The sequence below is a fragment of the Lepus europaeus genome, chromosome 17, assembly GCF_033115175.1.
Source record: "Lepus europaeus isolate LE1 chromosome 17, mLepTim1.pri, whole genome shotgun sequence".
In the NCBI taxonomy this organism is placed as follows: Eukaryota; Metazoa; Chordata; class Mammalia; order Lagomorpha; family Leporidae; genus Lepus; species Lepus europaeus.
Window position 1 is genome coordinate 76338433 of NC_084843.1, and position 27139 is coordinate 76365571.

At 61.6% G+C, this 27139-nt stretch overlaps 2 protein-coding genes across 6 annotated transcripts in view; both read left to right on the plus strand.

Annotated features, from left to right (window-relative positions):
* The first annotated feature begins 730 nt into the window (after window positions 1-730).
* Window positions 731-10514, plus strand: OPN4 (opsin 4). Its single transcript, XM_062214308.1, has 10 exons — window positions 731-868; window positions 1962-2107; window positions 3559-3692; window positions 3976-4179; window positions 4833-5004; window positions 5402-5554; window positions 6347-6454; window positions 7192-7372; window positions 8630-8773; window positions 10476-10514. The coding sequence occupies exons 1-10, from the start codon at window positions 731-733 to the stop codon at window positions 10512-10514; spliced, it is 1419 nt and encodes a 472-aa protein (XP_062070292.1).
* Window positions 10515-13189: 2675 nt separating this feature from the next.
* LDB3 (LIM domain binding 3) overlaps window positions 13190-27139 on the plus strand; it is a 60036-nt gene continuing 46086 nt past the window's right edge. For 3 of the 5 annotated variants that reach the window (XM_062214533.1, XM_062214529.1, XM_062214531.1), the window contains exons 1-5: window positions 13190-13333; window positions 13432-13547; window positions 21254-21405; window positions 21883-21958; window positions 23131-23468. In XM_062214533.1, the coding sequence (XP_062070517.1) occupies window positions 13455-13547; window positions 21254-21405; window positions 21883-21958; window positions 23131-23468 (659 nt within the window). In that variant the 5' untranslated portion in view covers window positions 13190-13333; window positions 13432-13454. Of the gene's footprint in view, window positions 13334-13431; window positions 13548-21253; window positions 21406-21882; window positions 21959-23130; window positions 23469-26908; window positions 26932-27139 lie in introns of all 5 variants that reach the window. The other 2 variants (XM_062214530.1, XM_062214532.1) reach the window with 1 other exon arrangement.

Sequence of the window (27139 nt, forward strand, 5' to 3'; positions counted from 1 at the left end):
GGCTGCCGAGGGATGGGGAGATGTCACACCGGGGCAGAGCTGCCCCTTTCCCGACTCTGCTTTGTTACTGGGAACAATGTCCAACCAGTTGTCTTAGCTTAGGTCCTAGGGTTGGTCAGCACCTGCTGAGAAGGGGAGAACAAATTTAAAAATGTTGAAAGGATGCTATGGACTCATGAGGACCAGAGAGGGAGGCGGGGCCACTGTGGGAAGGGCGGGGCCGAGCTCCACATGTTCACCTGCCCACAAATAGCCCTGGAGGTGCCTGGGACGGCAGAGGCTGATCTTGGTGAGGGAAGGAAGAGGAGAGAGTTGCTGGAGAGGAGAATAAAGTTTTCTGCCCAGTGCCCAGGAGCCAAGCCCAGCAGTGTCCCTTGACATGCATGCGTGGACACACACACACATTCACACCACCATCATCAGACCTCCCTGGACAGACACCCAGGAGTCTGGTTCTGTGGGAGCTGGGGGCTGGGAGCGACTGAGCCTGTGCAGCCCCCAGCACACTACTTAAAGGAGCTGTGAGTCGCTGTGACTGTGACACTGGCTCCTTTGCGCTTCGCTGGCATTGCACGGTCATAAGGCTGGGTCTGCACCAGACACAGGCACAGGCAGACCCAGCAGGGGTGCTGAGGATGGAGGAAGTTGTGAGGCTGGCACAGCGTGTGTCCTGAGCTCCCCATGCCCTTGACTTCTCTGTGGCCTCGAGCAAGGACCACCACACCTCAGGATGAACTCTCCTTGGGGATCCAGCGTCCCTCCCAGACCAGCCCAGGAGCCCAGGAGCACAGCTGCCCCACCCAGCAGGTGGGTCGGCTCTGAGAGCAGCATCTCCAGCCTTGGCCAGCTTGCACCCAGCAGCCCCACGGTAAGCCCCGGGGAGCGCGTGCATGCACAGTGCCTTCCTCCCTGCTGCCTACCACCCTCCTGCTTCGACAGGGAGAAGGAGGGATCTGGGCTTGGCTGCAGCTCCTCAGGCCTGCTACTGGCCCTCTTTGGACCTGCCCCAGGTGAATGGGCTGAGAGAAGAGGGTGTAGGTGGAGAGAAAGCATTCTCAGGCCAACCCTGCCCTGGGCTGCTATCAGAGTCTGGTCTGATGCCCTGTAGAGAAAGGCAGGGCCCTCAGACCTGGAGCCGCTGGATCTGTGCAGCCCAGAGCAGGGCACCAGCTGCTTCTGCCCTAGCCCTGGCCAGAGCCCCAGGGCCACACCCCATTAACTCCACCATTACCTGGGGGAGGGACCGAGGGAGCCCTTGGAATGCTGGGATGTTGGTCCAGGTCCTGCACAGAATGGGAAAGCCCTGGGGCTACAGGAACCCCTGGGACATAAAAAAGCCCCCTGACCTCACAGGGGCAACGCCATGCTCCCCTCTCCGCAGTGATCCTGGGAGGCCTCGGCTCCCTTTCTAAAAGGGATTCTTCTACCCCTGCCCCCTATGTCGGGCATCAAGGTCCGCACCAGCCAGGTGTGCTGGTCCCAGAAGGCATGGAAGGCGTGGAACTCCCTAGGAGAGGGACTCCGCCCAATGCCACCACCCCGCAGTCTACAGAGACCTTGACTGCCCTTAACTGCCTTAGGCACTTGGGACAGAGTCCACACAGCAGGGAGGGAGGCACCTAGGGGTTGGCCCTGCCTTTTCCCTGGAGAAAGCTAGGGTCACCCCAGCCACGTCTTCGCTTGCCAGGCACGTGATTGTCCGACCGGCCTCCAGCAGCTGCTCTGAGCCCAGTCCTGGACGCCGTCTGCCTCTGAGCCCTAGCAGAGGAGCTGGGCCTGACTGTAGGAAGACCCTTAGTTCAATTCCAGCTCAGCCACTTGCTAGCTGTGTGGACAAGTGCCTTGGCCACTCAGCACCTCACTTTCCCCACCTGCCTACTGGGGACGCTAGCTCTGCTTTGGGCTACATTTGAAGGTGACAGGAGCTAATGTGATGCCCTCATTGCTCTGTCTCTCCACAGGCCCCTGGGGCTCAGGAGGCTGCCTGGGTCCCCTTCCCCACTGTCGATGTTCCGGACCACGCCCACTACACCCTGGGCACCGTGATCCTTCTGGTGGGGCTCACGGGGATGCTGGGCAATCTGACAGTCATCTATACCTTCTGCAGGTGCCTGGTCGGTGGGGGTGGACCCAGGGCACTGAGGCCAGCACAGGGCAGAACATGAGGGTGGGAATGACGGCCCCAGCTCTGTCCAGGGTGATGCTGAGACTTCCAGGGGAGGTCAGGTGCAAGCCCTCTGTAGTCTCAGGCCTAGACTTCAATTCTCAAGCTCAGGGAGGGGGCAAAAAGAAAAAAAAAAGGAAAAGAAAAAAGAAACAAAAAATTGGCCAAGGGCAGCTTGAATGGCACATGGTACTTGACCGTCATGCCCTAGGCATCCTCTCTGTGGAGGCAGGTGCCTCCAAGAACCTTGGATTTTCTATTCTGCCCTGCACTCAGCTCACCTGTCACCTGCCCCAGGGGTATCTTCCATCTGCCTTAAACAGCAGCCCTGGGAGTGGGGCTCAAACCCATCTGCAACCACCCCTGGCAATCTCCTGCTGCTTCCCACCCGTCTGACCCCTGGCAGGCTGAATGGCTGAGATGGATGGGTAGAGACGTGGGTACAGATATAGGGTTTCACAGCCCCTGGCTCCACCATCTATGAGCAGAAAGAGTGGGCCAGTCACTTGTCTTCTCTGAACTCCCTCTTGTGGTCTGTCAATTGGAGCTGTGATTTACTCTGGGGACTCAAAGGATGACTATGTAACTCCACACATGTGCACTGCCCTGCAAGGCAGCGTTTAAATTCTGACTGTGCCACTAACTGAGCCTTGTGATCTGGAGCTAGTGACCTTGTGAATGGGGAACTCAGTGTTCTTATCTGGGAAATGGGGACAATCATGCCTCTCTCAGGAGTCGGTGCAAAGGCTTGTGAAGGTGCTTAGCTCTTGGTCACAATCACCAGCTACTCCGAGGGTGAGGGTGGCAGAGACAGCGTGCCGGCAGGACCAGGCCTGATGGGGCGTGGGAAGGGGAATGAGGATGGGCACATGAGGCAGGCGCCTGGGGAGAAGCCCCTAGGGAGACCTTGGCCTGGAGAGATTTATCCAAGGAGAGAGTGAGTCCTGCAGAGGGAATCCAGGGGGCGAGAGGAGGGTCTGTTGCCCCCCAGCACCACGTCCCCTGGGTGCCTCAGCAGTGGTTGGAGAGGCCTTGCTCTCCCACTTTGGTCTGAGGGAGCCGTCCTGGGGGTGCCCGCTCAGCCCCTACTGCCGGGCTCCCAGGGGCCTGCTCAGCTGGCCCCTGCTGGACTGTGGGATTCCACATGTGTGTGTGTATTCCACATGTGCATGTGTGGGTCTGAGACACACACACATGTGTGGATTCCACATGTGTGTGTGTGGGTCTGAGACACACACGTGTGTGGATTCCACATGTGCGTGTGTGGGTCTGAGACACGTGTGTGCATGTGGCTCTGAGACACACGCATGGCCATGTGTGCACACGCATAGTGGCGGGGTGAGGGAGGCTCACTTCCACAGGAAGCCCCTCCTGATGGCGCCCGACCCTCACAGGAGCAGAGGCCTGCGCACTCCTGCCAACATGTTCATTATCAACCTCGCGGTCAGTGACTTCCTCATGTCCTTTACCCAAGCTCCCGTCTTCTTCGCCAGCAGCCTCTATAAGCGGTGGCTCTTCGGGGAGACAGGTGGACACTTGGGGCTCCTTTCTGCTGGAGGGGGAGGGAGGTCTTGACAGGGGGGATACCCACGCTGGGGGGGGGTGGCCCAGAGGAAGAGGGGAGACTTCCTCTTCACAGGCAGAGAATGGGTCACTGCCCTCAGTCCCATGAATGAACCAGAGGGGAAGATCAGTCCTGAGGCCTCCGCCCTCCTGGCCAAGCTGCTTGTCCTGGGGTGAGGGAGGAGCTGAGGGCACTCTGGCCCCAGATGCTTCCTCCTGGGCACTCAGGGCAGTGGCTGTGCCCACAGGCTGCGAGTTCTATGCCTTCTGTGGGGCCCTCTTTGGCATCAGCTCCATGATCACGCTGACGGCCATCGCCCTGGACCGCTACCTGGTCATCACACGCCCGCTGGCTGCCGTCAGCATGGTGTCCAAGAAGCGAGCAGGGCTGGTCCTGCTTGGGGTCTGGCTCTATGCCCTGGCCTGGAGTCTACCGCCCCTCTTCGGCTGGAGTAAGTGGGGGCTTGCGGCATTGGGGAAGGAGCAGGTGGGCTGGGAGGGGCAGCTGAAGGGGAGGGAGGTGGAATTGGTCCAGGTGGGGAGGCAGGGAGGTGGGTACAATCCAGGGACCACTTGAGCCTGGGGTCAGATGGACATTCAGGGGGCTTGACTAGCAGCAGGGGAAACTGAGGCTGCCCTATCAGCAGCCCAAGGGTCACCAGGACAGCCCATTTCCAAATACGGGGTGGGGTGAAGTGACAGGTGCACCTGCTGCTCCGTGTGCAGTGACAAGTCAGACAAAGCAGGGGCCGGCGAGCGAGGTCTGCGTGGACAGGACAGAGGGGAGAAAGGCCAGACCAGGCCGCTGGCTGAAGCTTTGGGGGGCACACTTTGCGGGCCACAGTGAGGCATCTTCTCCAACCACAAGCGTGCACGACGGGGGCTTTGCCTGCTGCGTCCCGAGGCCGCACCCCCTGCAGAACTGGTTCAAAAAGCTCAATTTGTGCTCCCAACTGCTCTGGGCTTCCTCACTGTGCCAGGCGGGACTGGCGCAGGGGGCCAGGTCTGTGTTCAGGGACCCTGAACCCCACATACAAAACCGCTGCTGGACAGGGAGCTCTGGTGGCACCGCCCAAGGGTCTGAGCTCCTGCCTCGGGCTCCCAGGTGCCTATGTGCCCGAGGGGCTGCTGACATCCTGCTCCTGGGACTACGTCACCTTCACGCCGTCCGTGCGCTCCTACACCATGCTTCTCTTCTGCTTTGTCTTCTTCCTGCCCCTGCTTGTCATCGTCTACTGCTACATCTTCATCTTCAGGGCCATCCGGGAGACAGGCCGGTGAGTGCTGGGCCTCTTCGGCCAGGGTGGCCCTTGCCCCAGGACTCATTGGCACCCACCCACGGGAGCGCCCCCAGCTCCAGGCAGGCCGAGACAAGCTAAGCAGCATGTGCTTATAGGGCTGGGGGTGCCTCGGGAAGTGGCACCCCCACTTCTGAGCCACCTGCTGTTAGGTACGGGTGAAGTGGTGGAGAAGGCAGCCCTGGTGCCATCACAGGCGAGGAGCTGAGGCTGGATGTAGTGGGGAACTTTCTGGAAGTCAGGGCTGCTTGCTCTGGAAGGGGGGATCCCTTCTGAATCTCCCTGAGTCCAGGGGTGGGGGCTCCTCAATGTGAGCAGTGACCCTGGCACTCAGTCTGCCTGAGCGGGGTCAGAGCACACTGTGCACCCTTCCTAGGGCCTGCCAGGGCAGCCACGAGTCCCCGCAGCGGCGGCAGTGGCGGCGGCTGCAGAGCGAGTGGAAGATGGCCAAGGTCGCCCTGCTGGTCATCCTTCTCTTCCTGCTCTCCTGGGCTCCCTACTCCACTGTGGCACTGGTGGCCTTTGCTGGGTGGGTAGGGGCTTCAGGGCTGGGGTTGGGGGAAGGTTGCGTGGTGGGTGCAGGGAGCCCTGGGCAGTCCCTCCCTCATGGCCCGATGGAGCCAGCAACCCTCAAGCCCAGGTTCTGACCTCACAACCTTCTTCTCTCCTTGTGTGGGACAGTTTACCCAGGGGGTACCGGCCCAGTTCCTGGAGACACCTGGGCACAGGCCAGGGAGCTCTGGGCCACACCAGATCTGGTCTGAGGGCAGCCAGCCCCTCTGGGAACACGCAGTTCTCCCTGAAGCTTCGGTACCCTCTGCCTGGGGCGGGTAGCAGCCAGGGGTGCTGTCACGTCCAGGCATGGCCTCTGTGCTCCATGGACGTCTGGGGACGTTGGCATCTGCAGCTGAGTGGGTGTAGACAGTGAAAGCTGTTGAAGCTTGCCCCTGTCTGGCTACAGGATCTTCCTGTGTGGGCCCTGCTGGGAGCTTTCTGAGAGAGGCAGGGGAGCAGTGGGCAGCAGGGTGGAGTGGGGTGTGGGAAGAGCTGGGCACAGGGCCAGGGTCAAGGTCAAGGGGGGGCAACACAGGCTGGACAGTGGGACAGTGAACCCCCATGAGCGGGCATGTCTTTCTCCCTGAGCCTCAGTTTCAACCACCTCCAGCTCCCCCCCCCCCCCACTCTCCTGGGTGCAGAATCCACCCTGGCCCTGCCGGCCCCTCCCTAGGGGCTGACTTGGCTGTGTTGCTTTGGGCCACATTGGGTCTGGCCCAGAGGGAGAAGGCTCATGGTGGGGACAGCCGCGCCTTCTCTGTCTTAGGTACGCACACAGCCTGTCGCCCTACATGAACTCCGTGCCGGCCGTCATCGCCAAGGCCTCTGCCATCCACAACCCCATCATCTACGCCATCACGCATCCCAAGTACAGGTGGGCCCTCCTTCCAGCCCCCAGGGCCCACCCACAGGCATGGAGGGCCTGGGGCTGCAGGTGGGAGCAAGGGCCTTCGCCTGTCCCTTCTCTTATGTGCATTGGGAAGGGGCCGGTGTCATGTTGGTGACCCTGGGTGGGGTCTGGAGTTGGTGTGACCCCTCCCCTGCCCCAGCTTCCCTGGGAGCTTGGCTTGGAGTGCAGTCAGGGCTCCCGAGGCAGTGCCCGGTGCTAACTCTGGGGTCTTCAGAGCCGGGTGTCTGGCGGCCAGGGTGGCGGTTCTCCCATAGGCCCCTGTTCTTCTGCTGGCCTGCTGGTGCCAGTCACTCAGTACCCTCTGCAGCTGGCTGCAGGGCCTCAGCCTATGTAGCCCCAGCTGCTCCTTGAGATGTGGCTGGCACCAAGCCTGCCAGGGCTGGATCCGATGTCCAGCGGCTGACCCTGCTACCCTAAGCTTCTCCTCCAGGCCCCCGGCCCCAGTGTGTCTGTCTGTCCATCCCCACCAGCCTGAGAGCCAGTTGGTATCTGCTTTGCGTCTGTCTGTCCATCCTCATCACCTCCCATGACCTGGGTGGCTGTCTGTCCTCATGGACCCCACATCTAAGCCTCCCCTCTCCCCCAGTGGCTCTCTGTCTAGCCACCCTAGGCCTGCGTCCATCTGCCCGCCCCACCCCTCCCCTCCCACCCTGTGTCTGTCCACCGATCCCTTCATCCTAACCAGACGTGCGGCCCCTCAGGGCAGCCATCGCCCAGCACCTGCCCTGCCTGGGGGCGCTGCTGGGCGTGTCAGGCCGGCACAGCCGCCCCTCCCTCAGCTACCGCTCCACCCACCGCTCCACCCTGAGCAGCCAGGCCTCCGACCTCAGCTGGATCTCAGGCCGAAGGCGGCAGGAGTCCCTGGGCTCCGAGAGCGAGGTGGTAAGGCTGCTGGGTCCTCTCCATCCCATGCTCAGCCAGGCCTGGGGCTCTGGGAGGGGGACTCGGGACCCTCAGGACCCTGGGGAGCCCCCTACCATGACGTCATCCTCCCTGACCATCAGGAGCCCTGGGACCAGAGAGGGCACCCAGGGGTAGGGCCGGGAGTGAACCTGTCTTCCAAAGTGCAGGCTGTCTCTTATAGAAGATCAGTGTCCTGGCCCAGGTGGGCCCCCAGGGAGACGTGGAGGCAGCCAGATCGGGGCCCCTGATTCCTCAGTGTTGAGCCCCCGGGCCTGGGAGCCGAGAAGGCTGCAGGGCAAGCAGCACTGGCTGCAGGGCTTGGGCAGGCCATCCACCTCTCTACAAATTGCACCGGCCAAGGAGTAGGAGTGACCATGGAGGATACTGACCCCACGGCGGGTGTTGGCCTGGGAACCGGCCTGTCAAACCTCCTGGGGCCCGTAGCTCTGGCACCCACTGTGTCCCCCTGCACTGTGGGCTCCTGTCCCTGGTGCTTTTGCTTTCCTTTTTTTTCTGCCATTTATTTATTTTTTAAAAAGATTTATTTTTATTTATTTGAAAGACAAAGTTACAAAGAGAGAGAGAGGGTGAGACAGAGAGAACTCGTCCATCTACTGGTTCACTCCCCAAATGACTGCAACAGCCAGGGCTGGGCCAAGCAGAAGACAGGAGCCAGGAGCTTCATCTGGGTCTCCCACCATGGGTGCAGGGGCCAGAGGAACTTGGGCCATCCTCCGCTGCTTTTCCAGGCACATTAGCAGGGAGCTGGATAGGAAGTGGAGCAGCTGGGATTTGAACCAGTGCCCAGATGGGATGCTGGCATTGCAGGAGGCAGCTTAACATGTTATGCCACAGTGTCAGCCCCTTTTCTTCTGCTTATAGCCCTAGAGCCAGGGCTGCCAGATTGACTGGCCATCTCCTCCCAAGGGCTCCAGGAAGAATGGGCTGGGCTCCCCTCCCTGAACCATTGCAGTGAACAACGAAGAGTGAATCAAATATAGACCCTCATGATGACCTCTCATCCACCTCATAACAGAAACACTCCCAAGTGCAGGAAGACAGGCATGCAGGTGCGCACACACACACACACACCCTGGCACAGGTGCACACAGTTGGCAGGGATTTGGGACAAGCAATGCCATGGGTCTCCCTGAAAGGAGTCCCTGTCAGGGAGGGGACAGGAGCAAGGCTGAGGACTGTCCCTCCCCCCTCACAGTCACTCTTCCACCTCCCCAGGGCTGGACAGACACCGAGGCAGCAGCTGCATGGGGGGCTGCCCTGCAACTGAGTGGACGATACCTCTGTGCTCAGGGCCTGGAGGACGGGGAAATCAAAGCCACTCCCAGGCGCCAGGGACCGGAAGCTGAGACACCCAGGAAGGTGATTGACTTAGCACCTGTCAATCTGTAAAAGGGGTGGGGGGAGTAGAGCAGGGGCCAGTTACCAAGACAGTGGCCAGGAAAAAGGGGGCTTGTTCTTAGGGGCAGGCTCCCACTGCTGTCTGGGAGTCACCCCCACCCCCCGCCCCGCCTTTCCTTTGCCCACTTGGGGTCTCTGTGAGTCTGAGCTACTCAGCACAGCCTGCGATCTGTGGCCATTCTCGGGTGTGTCTGCGTGTGAAAGCACACACAGGTGGCAGGTGCTGCAGGTGAAGGCTGTGTGAGAGGGTGTGCATTCATGAAGGTGTGTAGCCTGGGGGCGTGTGCGTGTGACCACGTGTCCAGCACACACTCTGGCACTGTGACATCCCAAGACACGGGACAGAGCACGCTCTGGTGCGTCTGCTCTGTACCACGCGTGTCACTGAGTGAGGTTGGACTGGCTGGGGTGGGGGCTGCGAGCTGTGTATATGCTCACCACGAATGCCCCGGGATCCGTGTCACCCAGAATGCTTGTGGCTATTAAAAGAAGGCCAGCTGTCAGCCCAAGAGCCTATGGAACGGAATGTCGATGGGGATGAGAGAAGGCCGCATGCTGGAACGCTGGAAATGTGTGCGCACAGGCACCCCGGGCAGCCCCTCCCCTCAGCTGAGAGTGCCCCACCCTGCCCTCCTCTCACCCCGCAGCACAGGTCCCTGGGTGCTCCCTGGCTCCCACCTTCTTTCTCTAATGCTGCGCCCCTGTGTGTCCGTGAGCGGGGAGCCCTGGGCTGCTCTCTGCACTTGGGTGGTCCCTGCTGCTCCCTGCATTCCCTTTCTGAGAGCCCTAAGCTTGAGGTGCATAGGACACAGGCCTGGCCATGGCCCCCAGGCTGGCCAGGTAGCAATGACACACGCTGTGCCTGGGGGGAGACTGGGCTAGGCTGGGGCACTGGGCAAGCGTGGGCCATCAGCAGTCAGCAAACACATGTGATAAGCACCGGTCTGAGCACACAGGGTGCCGGGAACAGTGGCAAGTCCCCAAGGTCCCCAGGGAGGGTGGCTGTGAAGCAGAGATGGTGGGGCCACCTTGGGGGAGGGGAGAACACTGAGCCGTCCAGGTTGAAGAAACAGCCTGTGCAATGCTGGGGCCCAGAGGCAGCTCAGCTTGTTCCGTGACAGGCACTGGATGTCTCTCAGTGGCCCAGAGAGCAGCCACAGTGTCCCCGGGGGTGGCAGGGATGGGGGCCATCGGTGAAGGGAGGAGGCGCAGGAGGCACAGTGGATAGGCCCGAGCAGCTGCTGGCCTGCGGGGTTTCCAGATCTGCCCCTGCGGGACTGAGAGCCCGGGAGGGTCTGGGTCAGCTGTGCAGGGTGGCCAGGCCCCTCCGCAGTGGCCTGGGCAGGCCCTGGGTGAAAGCAGTCAGCCTGTAGCGTGAGCCTAAAGGAGGCAGTGCTGCAGGGCAGGCGAGGGTGAGTAGCTTGTGGTCCCTCCGGGGGAGGGGCGAGGAGGATGGGAGGGAGCAGAAGGCACTGGAGAGTGGGTGACAAGGAGCCCCGTCCCCAGCCGGGCGTCCCAGAGCTTACACTCTGCTGGCTCCTGTCCCCAGTTTTGGTCTCCCAGGGGCCCAGTCCCACCCTGGGATGCAACGAAGCCCTGCCGGCAACCTCCCTTGACTCAAACCGTGCCCCTGGTGCTAACGGATGTGTGCTGTTTGTTTCAGACCAAGAGGCTGCGCCCCTGCCTGGACCCCAGGACCTAGGATGTCCTTTGGCTCTTCTGGAGCATGTCTAGCGCCCTCCTCACAACCCCCAGCAGTCCGCCCCCCACCACACACACACACACACACACACACAGGATGACCACGAGCCTCAAGCTCTGAGAGTGACTCCACGCTGCACCCAGCTGCACTGACAGCCCCTCCCCGCACCCTGCAGCCTGGCCAGCAGCACCCACTCTGGGCCCGGCTGAACAGCCATCCTGTCCCCCACCTCCCCACCTCCCCTCAAACCGCTGTGTGCTGTGATTGTCCCCGCGATGACAATGGTGACAGCTCCAGGAGACATGCCAGCTATCTATGCGGGAGGCATCTCCACCAGTCTGTGCCCCCGGGGCCGGGCGCTTCAGTGGCCCCAGAAGGCCAGCCCTGCATGGTCTCCATCGCCGGGAGGGGAAGCTGAGCACAAGGCCCACTTTGTGACGGGAGCAGTTCTGCCCCTCTGGCTTCTTGCCTGCACACGGTTCCCGCTGCGGTCACCCTCATGTACACAGCTCCGGCAGGCACGCTCTCCCCTAGGTGCCTAGGTGCACGCGCACTGAGCACACGCCCACATACTACACCTGCCTTTGTTTCCCATGAGTGGTCCAAGTCCTCCCAGGGCTGGGTGACTGTTACAGGACGTGGGGAAAATAAAAAGCAGACAAAATCTCCTGGACGAATACAGTCTCTACCTACTGGTACTGCAAGGGGAGAGAGAGCCATGGCCTGGCCTTGATATTCCAGTAGCTTCTCTTCCTTCCCTCCCCCTGTCCCCTACCACTGGGCTCTCACTCCCCTGAGGGCCCACCTCAAACTGCAGGGAGGCAGAGAGGAGGGAGCAAGGCCAGGCACGCCGGGCCCCTCTCCCCAGTGAGCTGTTGAGCTCCGCCCAGTCCACGGGTACCAGCTGCTCTCTGGCTGGCTTCTGGCCTCCCAGGGGAGGCAGAGGAAGGAGGCTGGCTTTCCCCTTTTAAGAGCATCCTCCTGCCACCCCACCCTTTCCCCAGAGGCGAGCGTCAGGCAGGAGCAAGCCAGAGTCCGGGGGAAAAAGAGCCCGCAGCTTCAGGTACAGCCTCACCCATGACTCCCTGTGCACCTTCCTCCCTCCCCTGCGGCCGGTCCTTCCCAGCCTCGCAGGATGGACACTCCTAGGCAAGGGGACAAGGCTGGAGCTAGGGATGGGTGGCATAGCGGGGAGAGATGGGGTGCTGGCCTCCGGGGCCAGGCAAGGGCTCAAAGGACAGGCAGGTCTGTGTGATACAAGGCAGGGGAGGTGCTGAGCTTGGGGAGAGAACACAGGTCCCTCCCTAGCTTCTTCCACCTGATGTTTTTGTGACCTTGGGCAAGTTACCAAACAACGCTGTAATGTAGGGGCCCCTGCCATGCCCCTTGTGTGTGGCAGGCCTGGGGTGTGAGGCTGGGGGCCTGGCAGCTGGGCAGTGACTGTGTCCTTGGGGCCAGCCCAGGTCAGAATGCTCAGAGGGGGCCAGCAAGTAGATGACCCACTTGTCTCTTTCCCAGCCTCAGTTTCCCCAGCTGGAGGGGCCAGGGTGAGGCTTGTGCTGTCTCCAGACCACGCAGGGCCTGGGATCTCTTTGGGGAAGGGCTTCTTAGGGACACTGTGAGCCCAAGACCACACTGGCAGGAGTCCCAAGGGGACCCAAGTCCCCCAACCCAGAACACGCTTTGTCTGGGGTATGGGCTGAACGTACCTCGCTGGCTTCTTCTCCCTGCCCCTCTGGCCCTGTGTCCTAGCAGCTGAGCAAATGACATCTCTCCCTGTCACTGTTGTCCCCCCCGCCCAGTCCCTGCCATTCTTGCTGAAAGGGCACGGGGGCCTGGCGTGCAGAACTGGCAGCTGTGGCTTTCCATGCTGCTGTCAAGTTTTCCAGGGCACAAATGAGGCAGGAGAGCCAGGAATAACCAGCTGGGCCCCTAGAGGGCCTGCAGGGGGTGGGTGGGCCCGCCCCGCCCCAGGCCTGCCCCCAGACCCTGGCCAAGGAGTATGGGCGGGGGAACAACCCTCTAGGTCCAGGGTTGCGGGAGGCGCCTGCAGCTGCTAGGAGCCCATTGTCTGGCGGGAGTCCCATTGGCGTGAGCCCAGGCTCCAGTGTGGCGCGGGTCCACTCTCCGTGTGACCTTGGAGAAGTCACTTAGCCTCCCGAGCCTTGGCTTCCGTGGGCCAAGGTGGCAGCCTCCTGGGACCCAAAGGGATAATGGTGGGAAGGGCCCTGTGCTGAGCGTGGCCAGATCCAGAGCTGCTAACTATGATGATCATTTGCAATGCTGGACAGCCCTGGGCCAGCCACCCGTGTCCTGAGCCAAAGCTTTTGTCAGCCCCCAGTGGAGGCTCAGCTCAGTCCTAGGCACCCCCAGGGCCCTCGTGCTGCATAAGGCACGAGCTCAGAGACCCCAGTGGAGAGCACAGAGCAGCCAAGACCCCAGTGGAAAAGCCCCTGTCTCTGGGCACTCAGCCCACGGTCTCCCAGGCAGGGAAGGGTCGGGCCGAGTGGAACGCGAGTGGCTGGGCTCTGCACGGGCTGAGGGGGAGCCACAAGGCCCCAGCGTTATCACTAACCTGGCTGGGCCGCCCCTCCTGCCCGCTGGGTGCCGGACACCCCTCCCCAGGGGCTATATTAGCCGTGTGAGTCACGGTGGACCAGCTGGGAGGCCACGGGCGGGCGGGCACAGTGTAGGGTTACAGTCCATTTATGGGTGCAGCAGAGGGCAGATATCAGCGGCGATGGCATTCCCTCCCAGCTATTCTTAGGAGCCGCTCAGGAGCTCCCCACTGCCTGGCCAGGCAGCAAGGGACGGAGCAGGCAAGACTGGGGGTCGGGTTCTGGGGCAGAGGTCTGGGCAGGGGAGGTGGGGTACGTGAGTGTCCCCTTACGTGACCGTCTCTCCCCTTTGTCTGCAGGGGCATCTGCCGTGGGAACCAGCATGTCTTACAGCGTGACCCTGACCGGGCCAGGGCCCTGGGGCTTCCGCCTGCAGGGGGGCAAAGACTTCAACATGCCCCTGACCATCTCCAGGGTGAGTGTGCACAGCTCACAGACTGGCACCTGGAGGGGCGGGCCGCACTCCAAGAAGGCCGCCTGTCTGTCTGTCTGTCTTGTCCTCCCTGTCTCCACCCTGAGGGCTGGTCCACTCCCCTGGTTTTGGCCACGGCCAGTGTCAGCTCTCTCGAGCCGGCGGGTCTGTTAGCGGCGCGTGACATCATGAGCAGGTGGCGGGTATTTTGAGCAGAGAAGGAAAGGCTGAGTTCACAGGGCAGGCAGGGGACCAGAGTTCAGAGACTTCCCAAGCCTGCTGTGGGGTGGCTCAGGTGCCCCCACCCCCTGCCGCCCCCTCCAGCCAGGAGACTGCCTGCCTTGGAGGCGGGCATTCCTGGCACGGAGAGGGTAGGTGATTGGCGAGTAGACACACTGCTGATCCTGCTGCCGTGCTCTTGTGGCGTGGGGCTGGGCTGGATGGGTTCCTGGACTCCAGCACCCATTCCATCCCAGACCTGAGACACCAGCCCTCCTGCCCTGTGGCCCTGGGGCTGCAGGGACCTCGCCTTTCCTTGCTCACCTGCCTCAGCTCCTCCCTCCTCCCTCGAGGCTGCTTTGCCTGTGCATCTCCTGTCTTGGTCCCCAGTGCTCCCCTGGGGAAATGGCCCCTGTGACTGGGGACAGCACTGCTGGGGGTGGCACAGAGTGTTAGGGGTTGTCTGGGTGACTATGCCCTGATCCCAAAGCCTGGTCAGAAAGACCAGAAGCCAGATGTCCTGTAGAGGAAGATCTGTCACTGCTCTGGCCCCAGCACCTAGGCCAGGGCCTTGAACGTAGTCGGTGCTTAGTGTGTTTGTGTCCATTAAAGGGACTGACCAGCAAGGCCTGAAAGAGCTGAGGCTGGAGGTCCCAAGGCCAGGGTGCAGTGCAAGGCACCTCTGTCTGGTGGCTGAGGCCTGGCAGGGCTGCTCTGGGCACGAGGGGGCAGGGTGAGGCCACCAGGCTGCACTGGAGGGTGGTGTGTGGGCAGGGGTGTCTGGGGTGCTGCCTACCTAGGGTTACAGGGAAATTGTTTCTTGTTCAGGGTGGCAGAGACTCGCCCTGGGCTGGGGGCAGCCTAGAAGGCCAGGAAGGTGCTTGGCAGAGGGGGCAGAGGGTCAGTCTTGGCTTTAGAACCTGGCACGGGCACTTGGGGTTCCCCAAGAAGCAGCCCCACTCAGGAGCACCCTACAGAGCTATGCTCTTCGGGACCCTGCTGGCCTGGCGGTGGCTGGGGAGACGCCTGGCCCTTCCCCCTTCAGCTGGAGCTCTGGCTCATTCTCACCCTAGTCGCCACCCGCCAGACCTACTGCCCTGGAGACCACAGGGTCCTAGACACGAAGGATGCCCAGAGCCTTGCACACCTTGCCTAATGAGGTGGTGACATGGGGCAGTTTGAGTCCCGCTGGCTCCCTCCTCCCCAGACCCTGCCCAGTTCCCCCCGCCAAGGTGCACGTCTTCTCCTGGGACATGATGGGGGTTGATTGTGCCCGATTGTGACCCCACATGTCCCCCAAACCCACCACCCTGGAGTTTCCTACATGTGCTGTCTGCCCCATGCTGTGGGTACAGAATAGCCCCAGGCTCAGTGGCACCCAGGATAGCCAATGACCTCACCCAGGGTCTATGTACCACCTGGCCCTGGCAGCCCAGGGGCTTAAATGGCAGCATGGAGGCAGTAGGCAGGAAAATGTCCTCGCCGCGGGGAGGGGGGTGTGTGGGGATGCATTGGAGCCCAGGCCTGGGGCACTTTTAAAAATAGAAGCCACATCTTGGGGAGGGCACGGCGGGGGAGGGGGGGCGGGGATGGGCACGATGACTTCCTTCAGGGCCATGCTCCAAATCACCGAAGCCCCAGAGCGGGCTGGACTGGCCGCTGGAGCCCTCCCCTGGATCCAGGGCCCTTTGACAGATGCCACTGGTGGGCCGCTGGTATGATGGGCGCTGGCATCCTGGGCTTTGTTGCTCCAGACCAGGCAGGCTCCATGGACACACGGCCCCACCAGCCTCCCTGGCGGTGGTGTTTCCCTCTGGGCAAGTTTCTTCTGTCCCCTTGTCACAGGCTGGCAGGGCCAGAGCTCTTAAGGGGAACCGCATCCCATCCCAGCCATGACCCGTTTCCCACCACGGGCCAGTGGACACTGCTTGGGCATCCTGGCCTGAGCCTTTGCCACAGGGCACTGGGGTATATGGTGCTGAGGGGAGAAGCTAGCAAAGGCAGACCCTGCTGCTTCCCAGCTGGGGGACTTGTACCCCCTGAGCCAGGATTCTCTTCTCATCCAGGTGCCCAAACTCCCTCTCCTCACAGGCCAGAGACAGCTCTGGGTGGAATCCTGGTGACCCCTAATGCCCATGCCTGCCCTTGCCCCTCTGACTCAGGCTGGGAGAAGCCCAGCCTGGTCCAGCTGCAGGTACAACTGCTTCTCCTCCTCTCAGACACCTGCAGGCAGAGCGGAACAACCCCACCTCTACCCTACTCTGCCCACAGGTGCTACGGCCTCACCCTGGGCCAGGAGGCAGCCTCTGTCCAGAGGGTCTCAGTCTGAGGACCCACAGGGAAGGGGGACTCAGAGGGTGGAGGGGAATGCCTTTATTTAACCCAGACAGGTGCGTGGGCCTGCAACATGAGCTGTGCTGCACACCCCCCCCTCCCCCCCCGCCCAGTGCCAGTTCTCCAGGAAGTGGGGGAGGGGTGGGAGCAGCCGGAGCGGGAGCAGCTCCCTGAGTCCATGGAAGCAGCACGTGTGTGTGTGTGCCTCTGCCCTGCTGGCTGTGTCACCTGAGAAAAGGCAGCTCACCTGGCCATGGGGACAGTTGCTTTCTACCGGCAACTTGGTGGGAAGCCTTTACCCCTGGCTGGTGGGAGAGATGGGGCCTCCACCCCCAGGTGCCCTGCTGGCCCCTCTGTTGGTTTGGGTTTCTGTCTTTAGTGGCTCTCCCAGCTACTGTACGTGCGGACCCAGCGTGCAGAGGGTCCCTGGGGAGGGAGAGGGGGAGGGGTACAGGTCGAGACTATTCTGGGGTGGCTGTGCCGGCAATTCCTGGAATTTTGAAGCCGCTGGAGGCCTCGTGCTGTTTCTTGGGCAGCGCCTAGCAGTGCTGACAGGCCGAGCTGTTTATAGCCCCCTGAAGGTCAGGGACGCCTCCCGGGCTCCTCCCAGCCGGCTGGCCATCCAACAGGGCAAGATAAGCAAGGGCAGAGAGGCAGCAGGGGATGCCTTCCCAGAGGGCCCCCCTCCGGCCCTCCTCACCACTCAGAGAGCTGTCTCTGACCCCACCCAGGGCTCTGGAGGGGAAAGACGTGAGGCTGCAGGGGTCCCAGGGAGCCGAACCCTCGGAGGTCCCTAAGCCAGGACGCAGGCCCGCACAGGGACTTCCTGGGCTAAGGGAGTTGAGGAGCAGCAAGGCTGGGAGGTGCCCCCCCAGTTCGCTGATTGCCCCCAGTGCTCACGCCCCCTGCCCAGGCTCCCACTTCTAAACCCACGTTTTCTGCCCCTTCAGAGCCAAGCTCCATCTCTGAGTGAGAACTGCCCTAGGAGGCTTGAGGCAGGCTTTACATACAGGGGTGTCTGACAGTAGTCAGTACCCAGAGGCAGGGCAGGGCGTGGTCACTGAGCTGAGGGAGCAGGACCCCAGGCCTCGGCTGGAGGGCTGGGTGTGAGAAGGCAGCACCGTCTGGAGGTAGAGAAAGGAGAGGACACAGCAGAAGCTTCTGGGGACGAATGAGGCAGAGAGAGGCCTTCTGAGCACAGAAGAGGCTGGTGGGGAGGGGCCGTGGGGAGACAGAAGGTTCCAGTGAGAAGGTGAGGGCCGGGGTCGGGCCCCAGGGGAGGCCAGATGGGAAGGCAGCGACGTGGCCTGATGGTGATACAGTTGCGTGGCTCACAGATGCTGTGGGGCGGTCCTCCTGGGAGGGCTGGGAGGAAGGAGCTGCCACAGCAGCACCCATCATCAGACGGGACAGCTCTGAGCGCTGGGAGCCATGGCTTCCAGTCCAGCCTGCCTCCTTGGGGCCAGGGAGCTGGGAGCCAACCTCACGGCTGCACTGAACCCTGGCAGTGCCTTGGTTCCCCAGGACCCTGGACACTGCCTTCCCCTCACCCCAGACACCCAGGCCCACCTTGGGACAGCAGGCCGGCTCAGAACTGGGGATGTGGCTGCCAGCCTCGGGCCTCTGGCAGCCCCTGGGGCCAGGAGCTATGCTTCCCTGTTCCTGTCACAGCCCAGCGCCTCCTTAGGTAGCACCCTGTTCAACAATGCAACCATGGAAAGAACCCTGAGAGAAAGGCGCAGTCTCTGGCCTGGAGCTGGGGGGCATGGGGCAGGCTGAGGCTCGGCTCCTCCTACGCCGGCCGCCTCCTTCCTCAGCTCGCCTGGGTGGCCTTGGCATCAGCCATCACCCCTGTGGTCCTGGTGGAGTAGGGGTGGGGGTGTCCTAGACCAACCATGGCCCAGCAAAGCCCGAGTGCCTGTGCTTGGGAGCTCTGGAGCCAGGACCTGGGGTCCCCACCCTGAGGCCTCTCGAGGCTCTGCCTGGGGGTAGGATTCCAGCTGACAGGTGGCTGTTGGGAGAGAAGATTGGAGAGTGGGGTAGGAATGAAATATTCATTCCAAAGAGGGTTCTAAATGCCCAGAAGGGGATAGAAAGATAACCCTCCAAGGATTCAGGCACTTGGGCCCTTTTCTGGGGTGACGTCAACAGAGAGAGGACAGAGGGTCAGGTGAGCAACCTTACACTTCCTGAGCCCTGAACTCTGGGCAAGCTGCAAGGGTGCCCCCTGCCCCACCCCAACCTGGGCAGGCTGCTCCTGCAGTGGCAGGGGAGGGGATCCCACGGCCCATGGCCACCTTAGGATTCCTGCCTCCTTCTCTAAGGACATCTGAGCAGAAGAGAAGAGTGCCCCCACATAGGAGTACCCCACCTCCACCCCCACCCTGAGGGTTCCTGGGCCCTGCTCAGGGCAGCCAAGGGCCAGGCGAGCTGAGCCTTGACGAGCACACGCAGGTGCAGGGAGACAGGCGCCAGGGGCAGGCTGGAGCCAGCTTGGCGGCTCCCTGTGGGTTGCTTGGCTGCCGACCAGGTTCCACGGGGGCTGAGCTCTCCCCGCAGGAGAGCCCACACCTGAGGATGAGGCCTACGCAAGGCAGCTTCGGCGCAAACTGTCTGGTGCCTGGGGGGACAGTCGGACGGGCCTGGCTAGCCCTGGCTGACCTGGCCTGGCCTCTCTTGGATATCATTTTGCTCACACCATCATCCCAATTTTACGGACACACCCGTCTTGCCTGGCACCCTTCTATATGGCGTCTGCAGCTGCCGCCACCCCAGAGCTTCAGGGTGATGATCTTTCTAGGTCTTTAGAAGCATCTGGGGGTGTCCTGGCTAGGGGAGTCCCTTCTGAGGGGGCGAGCTGCAGTCGGGGGTCCCTGCAGGAAAGGGAGCACTCTGGTACCTGCCACTTGCTTTGAAATGCCACAGAGCTAAGCTGGGCCGATGGAGGGGGAGAGGGACTGCCGTGTGATGAAGAGGAATGTTAAGATGGGGCCGCGGCGGTGGGTGAATATTCAGGTGTTGCCTGTAGGATTTTTTCCTCTTTTTCTCTGTTTGAGAATGTGATAAAGAGCCAGGGATTGTCACATAGCCTTGCATGGGAAGCCAGAGGCGTCTGCAACACAGCCCGGCTGCTCGGCTTAGCTTGGAGACTCCACTTATACAGCTGAGCATCTTGCTTTTCTTCGCTGTTTTTTGTTTTTTTTTTTTTTAACCTTTTTCATCTCCTACATTTGAAGGCAGTGACCCACTCCTGTCGCTAACAATACATTTAGGGACAAGGGCTGCAAGCATAAGGGTACTTCAAAAGTTCATGCAGGTGGAATTAAAAGAGAAGTTTCTTGTGGTGCAAACACTTTTGAAACCCATGCATAGCCTTTTCATCATGTGCATTTTCCATGTACCTTCTGAAGACCTCTCCTGGATTCAGAAATCCCCAGTCATCTTCAAAACGCTCCTCTGGACCCTGGGAGCCAGCTGGGTTTGGCAAATCAGGTGCAAGAGTGCTTCGCTGGCAAGCTGGGCCAGGTTTCTAGTGCGCCTGCCTCGATCCAGCACATTTGGGGGCGGGGAAAGGCACGCTAGGCATGCAGCGGTCAAGATTTTCAAAGGCGCCCGGCCCTGAGGGCTACAATGCTGGTCAACAGCAGTTGGTGAGGGCTCTCCCGGCCTTGCTGCCATGACTCGTGATCTTGGACCAGTGATGTGGTGCCTCAGACACCACTCAGGGCCCACCTGCAGAGCCCATCTGGGAGTGGAGTGGAGGCTGCAGATCGCAGGGTGTCCTGGTTTGGATGGGATTTCCCCGCGAGGGGCCTGGGGGCAGGCTTCCATCCAAGTCTGCAAAGCCAGGGCCTGGCCAGAGGCCCACCCAGGCTTGGCACCTGGGGCGTGGGACTGTCCCCAGCTCCTCTCTGGGCTCCTTCGAGGATGGTCCCCAGGACTTGCCTTGAATCCAGCTTCTGCCATTGTTAGGAGCTGGCCTTGTCCCTGGGTTATAGCCAGGAAGGTGCCAGGCGGACTGGTTGGTGGGCGTTCTGGACAGGTAGAACCAAGGGACTCCCTGCAGCCACACCTTGGGGAGGCCGGGTGCTCCAGAGCCTCCTCCTTCCCGTGATGTCCCTGGGGAAGGGGCATGCAGAGCCTGGGTGGAACAGAGGCTCCTTGACATGCCATGGTTTACACTTAGGGGTGGGGCTGCTAATGTCACTGGGGGGGGGGGCTCCATGCTGCCTTAGGTGATGTCACCAGGCTCTCTGGAATTTCGGGTCACCTATGCTATCACTGTGGATGGGCCGCATGGCATTCAGCGTGCTGTTCCCCAGGGGCGGGGTGTGCAGAAGCTGGCCTTGTGCATAATGTCCTTGGGGATGCAGCCCTCCTGATATGCCTCCACTCCAGGTGGAGGCGCATTGGCCTTCTGTGTGGTCACACTGGGGATGGGGACCCTCCAGTTTTCAAGATGTTGTAATGTCATTGGGGTGCAGGATTTTTCTGGCCCACACACCTGCACTCCCTCTTCCTGGAAGAGTGAAGCTGGCCACAGAGCCCTAAGCCCGGCCCCATTTCCCAGCCGACCTAGCTCCCTCGCAGCCATAGTAGCACCTGCACTAGGATGCTTTTGTGCGGGTGCATTTATCCCACCTGCTGGCTTCACAGTGTCTCTGGGTGCTGTTGAGTCTTAGCTCCTGCATCACCCTTCCCTCCTGGGGCCTGGAAGGTGCTCTTTTTTGGGTTTGCAGGGTGCGCGGTGATAATATGCTAAGCCCTACAACACACAGCCTTCAAGCTGCAATCGCTTAGCTCATGAAAGCTTATCTGTCACTCATGCAGTATCCCACAGGGTGCTCCTGGTCCCTCCTCCAGGCAGGGACTCCAGGATCCAGGCCCCACAGTCAGCGGCTTGGCTGTCCTCCTCTTCTCCCAGACAGCCACTGAGGAGACTGGAGGGGGCATGCATTACTTCCACCCTTACCCCACTGGCCGGAGTTGGTCCCCTGGCCGCAGTCGGATACAGAGTGCCAGCCAGGGGAGCCTGGCTTGCTGAGCAGCTGGTGCGGTCCACAGTGAACAGAAGACTTCATGACTTGATGCTGCCTGGTGGCTCTTGGACCACTCTCCTTACACCCACTCTCCCCGCTTCTGCTATCCCCAATCAGATCACGCCGGGCAGCAAGGCAGCCCAGTCCCAGCTCAGCCAGGGTGACCTCGTGGTGGCCATTGACGGCGTCAACACAGACACCATGACCCACCTGGAGGCCCAAAACAAGATCAAGTCTGCCAGCTACAACCTGAGCCTCACCCTGCAGAAGTAGGTGGTCACTCTCTGGGGGCGGGGGCGGGGGCGGGGGTGGGGGTGGGGGGAGGCTGGCTGTGCGGGACCAACAGTGGGGCTTGGGGTGCAGCCATTGAATGTGTCCGGCCCTGTGCTTTGAAACTGTGCAGGGGGGTTAGGAAGACCCTCCTGGAACAGAGGAAGGATAAGGACCAAGTTACTGCTGAGCACTAGAGGCCGATGTCCCTGTCCCTCTTTGCATGTCAGCTTGAGGGTGGGGTGGTGCTGCTTCCTGCGCATGGGCAGCTGGGCCCACGCAGCCTCCCAAGGACACGGCAGAGGTCCCTGGGTGCTCATCAAAGTGCCCAAGAGTCATGACTTCTCCAGCCTGCTCAGGCCCTCTGACCTGGCTACCCGACACCCCTCGCCTCCCCTCACCCACCCAACCCAGGCCGGAGCTCCCCTGGCCCCAGGGGTGTCTGTCCTCATTGGTCCCATTTCTGGCTTCTCCAGGTCGAAGCGCCCCATTCCCATCTCCACGGCTGCGCCCCCGGTTCAGTCTCCTCTGCCGGTGATCCCGCACCAAAAGGTAGGTGCTGACTGTTGGCGATGGGGTCCACACTCGGCTGTGGTTCCTGGAGTGTAGCCCTGGCCTGCTTGTCCCTGCTGTGGCTGACCCTGGAGAGGGGGACAGGCCACCAGGGGAGGTGTGCAAACTCCCTTTGAAACACTAGGTCTGGGGGTGCCTGCCTGGGGGCTAGATACCACCCCAAGTCTCGTGCTGAGCTGAAAGGAAACCAGCTAGGGCTGCAGTAGTCTTGGGAGAGGAGATAGCCTCCTCTCAAAACAGGGCGACATACATCCAGAAGCCTCGGACCCTTTTCTGTCTGAGGGGGTAGGGCTGGGGTGACCACAGCAGAGGTCCAGCATGAGCCAGTCAACCCAGGAGGAGCTCCCAAGCGTGCAGGGGCTGCTGGCCTCGGGGTTTCTCCCGCGCTCAAGGTCTCTCCCTCCTGTTTCTACTTACCCAGCTGTACACCCCTGCCACCTTAGAGGCAAGCCTGGGGCACAGCACAGCTCTGACACCAGACTTCTCCCACTGTGCCCTGGGCTCTTCCCAACCCCCCTCTAAGCAGCTGCAGCCCCTGGCCCCAAGGGCTCGCCCCATCTCCCTCCCAGTCTGTGCTCCTGGTCTGACTGCATGCCGGTCCCCATCTACCCAGTGGGACAGACTGGATGGGGCAGGGGGAGAAAAAGAGGCTGCCAGGGCGTCAGGCTGGGCACAGGCTGGGAGAAGCGCTGGGTCCGACTGAGAGGACCAAATGCCAGCCCACCTACCTCCTCAGCTTCCCCTCCCACCCCTGTACCCTGCCTGCTTTGTCCCAGCCCAGGGACCACATAGGGGGCTTCTCTTCCTAGGAGAAGGGGAAACAGACAGAGCATGGAGAGGCTCCTGCTATACCCTGAGCCCTAGAGCCTCTTCCCTGGGCCGCCCTGGGGGTAGCACTAGTGGCTTGGCTTTCTGTCCAGGCTTCGCCTTCTGTCCAACTGCAGGCCGTGGGCGGCCCCTGCTCCTCCAGATACATCCCTTCCCTCGCAGCTCCCTGCAGGCGCTCTGGGCAGCGGGCTGCAGGTGGCGGGTGGTGGGCTGCGGGGCGCTCGCACTAATATATCTGTTCCAGGTCCACATAGAAGCTCAGGATGCGTGTGGCCTCTAACCGCTCTCTTCTCTCTCCCCTGCATGGCGCTGTCCTGGGCCAGGACCCTGCTCTGGACACGAACGGCAGCCCCGAGGCGAGGGCCGGCCCGGGCACCCCGGGCACGCCGGGCACCCCAGAGCTTAGGGGCGCCTTCAGCCCCTCCTTCTCCCAGGCCTCCACCTTCTCCCCGCACACGGAGGTCTTGGACTCCGGCCTTTCACAGGGCAGCCCGAGCACCAAGATCAGCTCGGAGGGGGCCCGGGCTGCACAGGGCTCGCGCCGGCCGAGGCAGTACAACAACCCCATTGGCCTGTACTCGGCAGAGACCCTGAGGGAGATGGCTCAGCTGTATCACATGAGCCTCCGAGGGAAGGCCTCGGGTGCTGGACTCCCAGGAGGGTAGGTAATGGGCACGCGGCTCTCCACGCGTGGTCTGGGGCCACCTGGGGCTTTGGTGCTCAGTGGAATCCTGGTCAGACGGTCAGAGCGAGGCACTGGTCTCTGTCCCGCCAGCCCCAAACTCACCAGGCAGTGCAGGCTGACAGCAGCACCATCGCCAGGCCATCTGCCAGGAGCCGGCTGTGGCATTGCTTCACGCGGCCACCTGGGTGACTTGTCAGACTTGGCACAGGGGAAGCTCAGGGACACTGCGGTCATGGTGCAGTTGTTCAGCTACCAAGCGGCTGAGCCAGGCCTGCAGGCGGCACGCTCCGGCTTCCCAAACTTTCACACCAGGTCCCTCCCACCCCCTAGAACGGGCCAGCACCACTGACTGCCTTTAGGAGCTATGGGGCAAGGAGACAGCTTGCTGGGCTGGCACTCCTCGGGGAGCCCTGATGCAGGAGCAAGGAAGAGTTAGAGAGGTGGAGGGGCGGGTTCCTCTGGAGCTGAAAGTAGTCTGGGAAGGCTTCCTGGAGGGGGGAGTACCTGAGCTGTGCAGGACGGACCGTGGCCAAGGTGGGGAAGCAAGGAAGCGGCAGCCAGAGGAGAAAGGGGCTGTGGGGGAAAATAGTACCCAGGGGTCTCACTGTTGGGAGACAGGAGAACCGGAGTTCATTGAACATGGAGCTGGGCCTCACTGTGAGGGCTAGGGCAGGGAGCCCCACGCCAGCGTGTATGAGCACCAAGCCCTTCACACTTACTATCTCCTCTTGATGCCCACAGCTGCCCCAAGTGCTTGGTGGCAGAATCTGAGGGTGCTAGATGCAGGGCAGCCTGGGTGAAGGCAGCACATCCTGGTGCTCAGACGTCCCTGGCATGCAGGGGGAGGCGTGACTCAGTCGGCGTCCTGGGATTAGCAGACAGCACGAGTCTGGGCTGCCACTCACGCCCCACGTGGGGTCCCCATGTTGTCACCGCCTGGGCTCACTCAGCTGGTGCATGTGGGAGTCCAACCAGGAGCCCAGTGCCCTTCCCTCTGCCCTTGCTGCAAGGAGGCGCCTGGGCCCTACCAGCTTGCTGCTGCCTGTGGGCCTTGTTGCTTGCCCGGATCGCCCATGCTTTCCTCTGGGACCCTGAATGAAGCTGGCCCCTGGCACTAGACAGCTTCCCTGACCCAGGGTGGCAGAGCCATGTCTGTGCCCTGCAGGGTTTCCTCCCCGAGCGCCTTTGGCCAGAAAGTTCGGGGACTAGCAGAACAGAAGTGGTCTCCTTGTCCTGCCTTTGGTGGGCTGGTAGGACAGCCTGCTTGGGGAGGTGGCCTCTGGTGACTGGGACACCCTCCCTCCTGCAGAGGCCCACCTGCAATGAGGCCCTCTCTGCAGCTGGGAGGCAGCCAACCATCCACACGCTTTGTCTCTTAGCGAATTCAAAGGAGCACATCATTGCCTCCATCTTCCAAGTGGAAAACAGAAGCTCGGAGCGGGTGAATACTGTGTGCGAGGTCACACAGCTCGTAAGGGGCAAACAGAACTGGCACCTGGGTCCAACTAACTCTGCCTTGCATTGAGACGAGGACCTAGCCACCTGCTTGGGGAAGTCAGGGGCCAGCCCCCCTCCTCTACTTCCTGTGACTCTGCAGTGCCCTCTCGCTGGGCCAGGAGCTGCCCGGGGCCTGATGAATGTATGAATTATTATTGATGAGCAGAGCAGCAGGTCCGACAGTGTCCTCTAAAGGAAGACAGGCCGGCATGCTTCAGCTAAAAGCAAAAGCTCCTGCTGCTGTCCCGGGAAATGCAGGCAGGAAGGGACAGCATCTCTGAGCTGTAGGAGCCTGGGGCAGCCTCCGCCAAGCCGAGGGCCACCACCTGGGCCACGTCCAGCAACAGAGTCGGCCAGGGCTAAGCTGCATGTGCATCCATGCTGAGGGCTGCATGCTCAGGGTCCCGTTCTTTGTACTCCGCTCATCAGGGCAGTAGGTGTCACCATCTCGATTTTATGAATGAGGAAACAGGCCAACGGCGACTCTTGCCCAGTCACCGTGCTAGGAAGAGGCAGGGTCAGGATTGAGCTGTGTCCTGTCTGGCTCCTTCCCTGCCTCCCTGGGCAGCTTGAATCCCCTGGGAGGCGTGCAGAGGAGCAGATGGGGTGCAAAGGCATCCTCTCTGGGGTAGACATGGAAGGGCATCATCTCTCAGGCCACCTGGGCAGGTCTTAGAGCTGGCACTGGCTCCTCTCCGAGCTGTGTCTGCTGTAGGCACCCCAGCCTTGGGTTCTCAGGCAGAAGCTGAGCAGAGGACAAGGAACCAAGGCCGAAGAGGGAGCCCTCACCCTACCAGGCCAACACTGCCCTCTGCAGGGGGCACTGGGCTGGTTGGGGGAGGGAGGGTGGAGGCAAGAGCTGACTGTGCAGCTGTCAGCACTGGCCAAAAATGGAGAAGAAATGGAAGCTCTGTGCTGGCCCGTTCCTAATATAGCTCCGCTTGTGGCTATTTTGAGCCTGGAAGCACAGAGGGAATTTTATCAGCTCGGAGACGGTGGTGGACTTGGGGCTAAACAGGGCGACGGTGAAGCTCCCTGCAGCAGGGAGCCCCTTGGTTTTGGCCTGACTCCCCAGGCGCTTGGCCGGGACTTGTCCAGGACTAAGTCAACTGGGACCCAGGCTCCCCCAGCCACAGCTCCTGGTGGACAGACCCGGAAAGGCGGCAGGGTCTGTGGACAGAAAATTCTCTCCCTCTCAGTTTTGGACAAGGCCACTGGCAACTCACAGGGGGTTTGCATGTACAGAGATCTGATGCAGATCGTGTGGCCCCCAGAGAGACCCTGCTGCAGGAGGCTGCAGGAGTGGGGCCGGGTCCCTCTGTGGGCTGCCTTGGCAAGTCTCAAACCCACACTTCTCCCTGAGATGCCTCATTCCTCCTCACTGGGGGGTCCACAGTGCTGTTAGGAGTGAGGACTGCGCCACCCCCACCCTGACCCCTGTGCTTAGGAGGAAGAGCAGGTCCGGAACCACAGGTAACCCTGTTGTACACACATCCCATAACTCTGACACCCCCTCCCCCACCAGCACCACTGTGACACCTGCTGGGGAGCAGAGCTCTGGAGCTGGCCTCGTGGGACAGGGCTGCTGTCACCTGCCAGTGGTGGCCACAGCAGAGCCTGCCTCACTCCCCAGCTTCTTCTCGGGGGTCTACAGTCAAGCTGTGGTGGGGGGGGATTCGTCTACACGCCGCGAGCGCCCAGGAAGATGGGTGTGAAACCCTTTTCTCCGGTGATGCCGAGGGCATGGGATTCCTGACTCAGCCCTGCCTTGCTCATTCCTTTCTCTTTGCCCAGTGAGCTTCGAGTGGTTCTGCCTCTGAAACAGCCAGCCCAAGGAGGGGCCCGGTGCTCAGACCCCCACCCCCAACATGGGAACCCCCCTCTCACGGCCCTGTCTTTGCCCTTTCTTTCCTCCCCAGGTGGTAGCCAACTCGCCGGCCAAGTTAGTATCCAGGACAGCATGTGTGTGCGCCGTGTGCTCGCCCGGCATGCGTGTCTGTCTGGCGTGGACAGTGTGTGCATGTGTGAGTGCTGGTGCCTGTGTGCTCCTGGGTGAGCTTGCATGTACGTGAAGCTCAAGGAGGGGGCGGAGGTGGTTTTTTGGGGTGGGGGGCTGGGAGGCTCCGTCTGATGGTCTCATTTGTGCTGCA

What these genes read in the sequence shown, in the direction of transcription:
- OPN4 (XM_062214308.1), top strand. Translation starts at nt 731, where the DNA reads ATGAACTCTCCTTGGGGATCCAGCGTCCCTCCCAGACCAGCCCAGGAG. An exon ending in ATCACGCATCCCAAGTACAG is followed by an intron (nt 6,455 to 7,191) that starts GTGGGCCCTCCT and finishes GCGGCCCCTCAG; the next exon opens with GGCAGCCATCGCCCAGCACC. An exon ending in TGGGCTCCGAGAGCGAGGTG is followed by an intron (nt 7,373 to 8,629) that starts GTAAGGCTGCTG and finishes CCACCTCCCCAG; the next exon opens with GGCTGGACAGACACCGAGGC.